The 8,560-nt window shown below is 46.1% G+C and overlaps 1 protein-coding gene across 1 annotated transcript; it reads right to left on the bottom strand.

The window, feature by feature from the left end:
• Positions 1 to 3,748: 3,748 nt before the first annotated feature.
• LOC137149491 (olfactory receptor 14A16-like) lies at positions 3,749 to 4,339 on the bottom strand. The gene has a single exon (XM_067542996.1). The coding sequence runs from the start codon at positions 4,337 to 4,339 to the stop codon at positions 3,749 to 3,751; it is 591 nt and encodes a 196-aa protein (XP_067399097.1).
• Positions 4,340 to 8,560: the final 4,221 nt, after the last annotated feature.

The following is an 8,560-nucleotide window of genomic DNA, read 5'->3' as shown; positions in this document are numbered from 1 at the left end:
TTGTTTTTGGTAAGAACCTGAGCCACCCAGTGATCTAGGGTGAGCGATTGATCCTTTGGGGTTGGAAGAATCTAGTTTATATGATTTCTGGTTTTCATAACCCTTTATCACAAAGTCCTATTTGTCTGGGTGGCAAAGAGAAGCTAGAGAGTATAAGGGGATTGTCTGTGACCACGACAGTGATATATAGTGATCCAGGAGCACACTTTCATTATTGCATGGTGAAATCTAATGATGGAATATACCCCCAGCCTGGGGTGTCTGCCCTGGTTTCTGACAGTCTGACCTGAGTTTGGCAGACTTAGCTGTGAGTCACTCCAGGCACCGTGACACAAATCCCCCAGTTTAAAAAAAAAAACTTAAGCATGAGTTTAGCTGTAAGTCATCAGTGGTACTTCTCTCATGTTTACAGTTAAGCACCATATTTTTTTTAGATCAGTGCCTTAGATCAGAATATTCAAAGGAGATGAGTTTTAAATTCATAATCATTGAGTGTTTGGACAAGAAGTTATGACCATTTGAACCACTTGAATTAGTTTTTTAAGAAAACCAATTGTAATAATCCATTGTAACGAAAAAGGCCAGGGAAATATGGGGCATGCTAAAATGTGTCCAGTCAAAACAGCTCATGGCTCACAGACAATGTTTATCATGAAGTTCTTGTAAATGAGTTATGGAGTAAGAAAGATTCACATAAATTCTTTGATGAATAACACCAAATAATGAATATTTGCAAGGAAATCATTGATCTGGACATCAACAGTCATGAACAACAAAAAGGCACAATAATTGGCTTTTATTATCTAGCTAGCTAGCAAGCTAGCTATCCACATACTCTGCTTTTATTTAATGTGTATATAGGGTACACAAATACACACAAACCTGGTAGCCACGCTCTAAGGTTACCTTAGATGTTTTTAAAAATCCCACTAGGCACCTAAATACGTTTAAAAAAGGAAATTCTGAATAAAGATTTGATTCATAACCCTCAAAAGGACGTTATTGAAATGTTTTGTTTTGAACATGTTGAAGTGAAACGACTCTTTAGAATGATAATAGAATAATAAATATTAAATGCAATATAGTAAAATATAAAGTATAATGTAAAATAACATATATTAAGTATATATAATGTATACATATAGTCATGTATTACATATTAAATTTTAATGTTTTACAGTGTAATAGAACACACAAATAATAAGAACATAAGTACGGCCATACTGGCTCAGACCAATGGTCAATCTAGCCCAGTGTCCTGTCTTCCGACAGTGGCCAATGCCACGTGCTTCAGAGGGAGTGAACAGAACAGGTCATCATCAAGTGATCCATAGCTTCCTCATAGCTTCCGTCAAACAATCAAAACAAAACAAGAAATCTGGAACAAAATGAAATGGGAAAGTAGATACACAAAACATTAGGTTTTGAATATATTTTTGTGGAACATTTTGCCCAAAACTGGCACATTTCTGCAACTTATTTGAATATCAACAAAACAGCATTTTGCAAAAGAGAACAGTTTCAACCACTTTTTCGGCCCATCTCTACATCTATTATTAGAAAAGGTGCTTCCCTTTGTTTTCAGCCTCCCAGGTCCCTGCTGAAGTGTGTTGAAGATATGGAGAAGGGCCACCAGACCTGTGTGACTGAGACAGAGTCTCTGATTTCCAGTCATTCCAAGTCCTGCTCTTTCTGCTGGTGTTCATCTTCTATGTGATGGCCCTGGTGGGGAACACTCTGATTGTTGTCATCACGATCACTGACTCTGCCCTTCACACCCTCATGTATTGCTTCCCCAGGACTTTATCCTTCCTGGAAGATCTGCTACACCTCAGTCACCCAGCCCAAGATGCTGGTGAACCTGCTGTCGGAGACCTAGACTATCTCCTTCGCGGGCTGGGGTGCTCAGATGTTTTTTTTTTGTTCTCTTTGGCATTACAGAATGATGCCTCCTCTCTGTCATGGCATATGACCAATACATGGTCATATGCCATCCCCTGGAATACACCCTCATTATAAACCAAACCCTCTGCACTCAGATGGCAGCTGGTTCCTGGACTATTGGTATCCTGATGCGTTTGGACACACCCTTTCCATATTTACGCTGCCTTTCTGTAGGTCTAATAGAATCAGTCATTTCTTCTGCAGCATTCTCCATGTGATGAGACTGCCTCCACAGACACCCGCCAGAATGAAGTTGCTCTCACTATCCTTACGGTGTTCCTTTCACTGGTTCCATTTTTGCTCATCCTCTTGTCCTACAGCCGCATCATTTCCACCATCCTGAAGATGCCCTCAGCTGAGGGCAGACGCAGACCCCTCCCATGGTCTGATCTTACCCCTTCTGTCAGTCCCATGTTAATCAGAATTTCTGCCTCGGTAGAGTCTCTCCTTCCCTCCTGCTTCTTTCTGTCTGTCCTGTTTGTGTCCATGTTCGGTCTCTCACTGCAGAAAGCAAAACTGTGCTGTTCACCAGGCCCCCATCTCTGTGCCATGGGTTTAAACTGTGACGTTCCATTCTCTAGCTGCCTGTTTCCCCGGGGCAGGGCGGGGAATTCATTCAAAGACCATAAAAATCAATGACCCCCAAAAGCCTAGTCTTGACAGCTGTCAGTGGTGGTCCTTCAGGCAGGTGTCAAACACCTGTCCCAGTCAGGGCAGCTGTCTGGAATCCAGCACAACACGCAGCCCCTGAGAGACAGCAGAAATGTGCCATCAGCTTGGCAATAATTCCAGAACACAGAATTTAGGATTTCATGCTGTCATATCCCTCGGAGTTACACAAACAACCAATAAACCAACAGCCAGCATAACACAAGCAGAGTTTATACGCCCAAAAGGAAAAGACCCAATGACCTCATCAAGTTCACTAGACTTTGATCTGGCTGCTGCTTTTATGTGGAAGGTATTCAGCTAGCCCAGGGATGGGTGGCAGTACAGAGACCTGAGAGAGACACATAGATAGATAAACAGATTCCGAGCTTATTTCCACTAGTGTAAATCTACAGTAACTCCATTGACCTGCGTTTGTGTGTGTTAGAAATACCCCAATAGGTTGTCCCTGGGCTGGATTGAGGAGACAGAAACCTTTATTGCCTGCTTGTTCCACCTCGACGCTGCGAGTGAGCAAAGGAGGGTTACTTTACAATTCTTTTATCCATACCAGTATGTAAATGTGTACATTTCCAGCAACTCCTCATAGACCCTTATTTGGTTACATTGACACCTATAAAATGAATATTAACAACTACAGGATGAATACAATTATACCCACCCCTGTTCATTATTTACAGGATTACCATACAGAGTTCAGGCACATCACCTTAAAAACCTATTAATTTTACACTAACATTCTTTGAAGTAAAGGTATGCTAGAGGGGAAGGAAAATAATGCTTTCTTCCCACTCTGGCCTTGTGCAGGAGTGGTGATAGTTAGCCGCGTCCCCTACGCAGATGGCCAGGGAGGGAGAAGAGAAGAGAGATAACAGACTGTAACTAGAATTCACACCAATTAACGGAAACAAAGTTTCTCCAAACCTTGACCCCATTCCCTGAAACTTAGGCCTGACCATTTGTCCAGCTTTTAACTCTTTACTCTCATACAGTGTGCATTTTTGCTACTGTAAATACCCCTTTGCATGTAAAGAGACTGCAACGCATGTTTTCACAGAGACACTAATGTCACCCACTGATTACATTTCTATATACACACAGAATGAAATCACAGTCAGAGGAAAAAGATGGACCTTTAATTTTTAGTGGATAACCACCACCTTGTCAGTTTCCGCATAGAAGCTTTGATCTCCTTGTTTCTCATGCTATAGATGATGGGATTCATGACGGGAGGCAGCACGGAATAGAAAACAGCCACTATGAGATCCAGCCGTGACGACGTGCTGAAGAGGGGTTTCAGGTAGGCAAAGATGCCAGTACATACTAACAAGGAGAGCACAGTTAGGTGAGGCAGGCAGGTGGAGAAGGCTTTATGCCGGCCCTGCTCTGAGGGGATTCTCAGCACTGTGGTGATGATCTGAACATACGACACAATTATAAAAACAAAGCAGCATAAGGCTAAGCCCACAATAAAGAGAATGACCCCCATTTCAGTGAGGTAGGAGTCAGAGCAGGAGAGCTTGAGGAGCTGGGGAATTTCACAGAAGAACTGATCCACCGTGTTGCCTCTGCAGAAGGAGATTGCCAACATATTCCTGGTGTGCAGGAAAGAAATGAGAACACCGCTGGCCCAGGCCCCGGCTGCCATTTGGACACAAACTCCCCTGTTCATCACTGTCTCATAGTGCAGTGGCTGGCAGATGGCAACGTCGCGATCGTACGCCATGACAGTGAGAAGGAAAAAATCTGCTCCCAGCAAGAAGGGGAGGAAAAAGACTTGGGTGACACATCCAGCGTAAGAAATGGACCTGGTGTTCATAAGGGAATTGGCCATAGATTTGGGGACGGTGACAGAGATGGAGCCAATGTCTAGGATGGACAGATTGATCAGGAAGAAGTACATGGGGGTGTGAAGGAGGCGGTCGAGGGCTATGACTGTGATGATGAGAAGGTTTCCCATCAGAGCTGCCAGATAAATCACTAGAAACACCACAAAGTGCAAAATCTGCAGCTCCCGCACCTCAGAGAATCCCTGGAGCAGGAACTCGGTTACGGTGGTTCGGTTGGACATTTTCTTCTTCAGCACATTGTGTCCTGCCTGCAGAGGGAAGGAGAAGGGCAACGGTAAGGATTAGAGTGACCGAGGGAACGACCTTGGTTCCTCTCTCCATAATAACTGACGATGTGACTGTGAGAGCACAGCCCTGATCACATCCACTGAGCAGGGGCGGTGAGGGCTCCTCATTGCAGAGAATGAGACAACTAGTCCGGTGCGTTTTCCCACTGATGTCAAGTCTTGGAAGCTGGGTCAGTTCACACCTGTGAAGATCTGAGCCATGACTTGGCATCGCTCAGCTACGGCTGTGTTGTGTTATTTCCCTTTGTGACTTTGTGTCTGTGCTCTGCGGGTCAGTGGAAATCAGGACACCTGGGTTCTGTCCTTGGCTCTGCCATTGACCTGCTGTATGACCTTCAGCCAGTCACTTCCCCTCCATGGGACTCTCTTTCCCTCCCTCCCTTTCTCTGCCTGGTCTACTAGGTCTATGAGCTCTTTGGAGGACGGGCTGTGTATTATTATGTGTATATTCTGTGCACCTCGTTACAGAATTTGTGCTCATCTGTCAGCAGTAATGGAGCCTGGATAAGGTGCTAAACAAAGAGGTTTCTAGTCCCAGTGACCTCCTCCCTGTCCAGCTAAGCTCCATGTCAGGATAGACAGATCTGGCTGCTGGGTGCAACTCTGAAACTAGGTTTGAAGCTTCTAGTCCCTATAACACATATTCTGTGGGTATCGGCTTCGCCATTACTCAGTTTTACTTTCCTTTGAAACAGAGATCAAACAGCTGCAACCGAATCAATGGGTTTCCAGTTATGGTGTTATTAGCCAACATTAAAGTTTCCCCAGCCTTATTTGAAGTTTAACTCTGGTTGGAAATGTTCAGTTAAATTATAGTTGGTTGGTTGGTTTATTGGTTGCTTTCTTGGATGGAAAATGTGGATTTACAGCAAAACAACATTTTTCTCACCATGTGTCTGTTTTCATCGAAAATCTGTTATGCTGGAAAACTGAATACTCAACAAGCAATCCTGTTTGGTTTTCATCTTAAATTTACACTTCTCAGCTGACAGTTCTCAGTTGCCTAAAGGAGGAAAAAAACGGGTTTGGGGTTTCTGATGAAAAGTTGACATTTTCGAAAGCAGGAATTTTTGTTTCTTCTGACTGTCTCTAGTTGTTTGAGTAACTTAATAGTGAAATCCTTACCAAGTGCTGACAGCAATTCTGATTCATGTTCTTTAAATGTCCCTTGTATGCTAATCCCCACACATATATTTAATGGAAATAGCACACTTACTGTACTGGCCTCTGTGGATTTTTTCCCAGCAGGTGATGAATCCCATTGTCCAGCTCCAGGATTCTTTGGTCATTATCTATCTATCTGTTTTGATGACAAAAACACAGGTGTATAAGAGTCAGCTCACCCCTCACTCTGAGCATGACCTGACAGAACTAGACTCACCCCAGTTGCTCTCTGCAGCTGAGCAGTGTGTAGCTGTCTTTGAGCGTCACTGGCATTAAAGGAGTGATGCTGTGGGAAGGTGATTTGCCCATGTCTATTTCCTAAGAGCTTGTGGGACTCACTCCCGAGAGACCTGAATAGCTCAGAAGCAGAGGCCCAGAGGCAAAATTTCGTAGACTCATCCATTGTAAAGCCAAAAGGGGCCGTTCTGCTCCTCTAGTCTAACCCCCTGCCTAGCACAGGCCTTAGAATCTCCCCCAGGGTTTCCTGACTCCAGCCCAGTTTCTGTGCTTTCTGTGCACCGGGATTACAAAGGGATTTGGGCCCCTAAAGGTGGGGGCAGGTATGTACTGGGATTTCCCAAAGCTCTTAAATCTACCAGGTAGCTAAATCCCATGGGCATCCAATGGGAGTTAGGCATCTAACTTGCTGAGGTGTTACTGCAAATCCCACTAGGCAACTGTCAGCTTCTTTAGATGCCTAAACCCCTTTGTAATTCTGGCCCTGGGACTCTCTTGGCATCTTCCAAGGCCTGGGCTTCTCTTGACTTTCAGAAATATGAAGGCTGGGATTTGCAAAGGAGCCTAAGGGCGAGTACGGCAAGCACGTCTTGGGGGCCTAACTCCCTTAGACCTCCTTGACAATCCCAGCCTCCAACAATAACAAGGGGAACCAGGCAACAGGGGTTATAAAGAGGAGGGGAAGTCACCTGGAGCTCTTGTGATCTAAGCCCAGCTACGCACCTGAATTACCTCAGCTCTCCATGCCTCAGTTGCCCCAGCTGTAACCTGGGGGAGAAGACCTGACACTGGAGGAATAATTCATAATGGATAGTGTAAATAAGGGCTTATGCAAAACTTAGTTTTATTTGAACTCTGCCATGGGTCTCCTAGCCCCCTATACCACCAGAGCAAGAGCCTTGTGTCCGGCAAGTGTAAATGGGAGTGGTTGCCCCTGGGCTTTGTCTGTGGGTCTGGGAGCCCAGGAGGGGCCGCCCCTCACTCCCCGGCTGGGGTGGCCACATGGCCGGAGTGAGACTGCTGTTAGCCATGCCCTGGGGGGCAGAGAGTGGGGGGCACACGAAGCTCCTGACATGTGATGGGGGAGCTCACGTCCCATTGACTCTCACCCCGCAGGTATTGGTTCAATTTCAGACTTTACTTTTTTCCAATATTTGTTACTATTTTTAAATGTTTTAAAGTGTATTTGATATGCTTTGAAACGTTTTACAAATATATTATTTTAATTGAATTGATATTTCTTTTATATTCTGGACCAACCCCTCCCTCCAGGCTGGGTGGATGGCAGATGAGTGGGGGGATGGTGTGCCCAGCTCCCCCAGTTCTCAGCCCGGTGAACTGTTCATGTCCCAGGGATCCCCAGTTTGCCAGCTCCCAGAGATCTCTGTCTCGCCAGCTGTTGGTTGACTGACACCCTGTGCTGTCCCAGCTGCATTCTGTCCAAATCTCCCACCTGCCTGGCTCCCCAGTCTGGTCAATTTCCTAAGCTCTTCACTCCCTGAGTGCCCACCTGATGGGCAGCCAGGTTGCCCAACGTCCTTTGATTCCAGGCTGCCTGGTCAGTTTTTGTGCTGCCAGGTTGCTTGCAATCCCCATTGGCACTCGTGGTGGTTAGATAAGTGGGTGGGCTCCCCACCTGTCTGGCTTCTTGGGCTCCAAGGAAACCCAGCTCCTTGGCCTCCTTCTCTCTTCGCTGCAAAGGAAATTGGGATCCCTGGCCTGCCTGCCTGGTGCAAAGGTGGAGAGATGTGCCCTCAGGCTGCCTGACTCCCTAGGTTGCTTGGCTCCTTGGGATACCCGGGCAGGCAAGGTGCACTGCTTGCAGCCCCAGCTGCCCGGGTGGCTTGCCAGCTTGGTCATCTCCCTGCATGAGATTTTTTTGGGAAAAAATTCATTTCCACCCCTAGTGAAGTGGAATTTTTTTCTAAATGTCCCTGCCGCAGAAAACATTGCATTTCCAGCTTTTTGTTCCGCTTTCAAATCGGGGCCGGGGAACGGGAATCGGAAATGCAATATTTTCCACGCAACATAAGTGGAGCTCTCTCACTCGTTCTGTCTCTGAAATAAAAGGCACAGCGTTTGTGGAAGAGCTGGACTAGTGACCATGATGTGGCCAATCTGGGCTGGCGGCCAGCGCCATGTCCAGGAACCAGAGGCCAATGGGTGGGTCTGAAGTCAGGAGCCAGGTGTGAGAGCTGAAACAGGGTCAGCACGGAGTGAGAAACCAAAGAACCATAGCCTGGGGTTGGAGCCAGGGCAGTCAGCAACCAGGGCTGGGAACAGGGCAGGGCTGGACTCAGTGACTGGGAATTACGCCGGGAGTCAGGTAGTGAACACAGGATGTCTAGCAGCAAAAAACCCAGGATCCATCTTCTTGCACAAACAACTTCCTCTGCCTCCTTTTGGCCT

The sequence above is a fragment of the Emydura macquarii genome, unplaced genomic scaffold (assembly GCF_026122565.2).
Source record: "Emydura macquarii macquarii isolate MOO-44397 ecotype Brisbane River unplaced genomic scaffold, CSIRO-AGI_Emac_v2 contig_751, whole genome shotgun sequence".
In the NCBI taxonomy this organism is placed as follows: Eukaryota; Metazoa; Chordata; order Testudines; family Chelidae; genus Emydura; species Emydura macquarii.
This window is presented reverse-complemented; position numbering and strand designations above follow the sequence as displayed.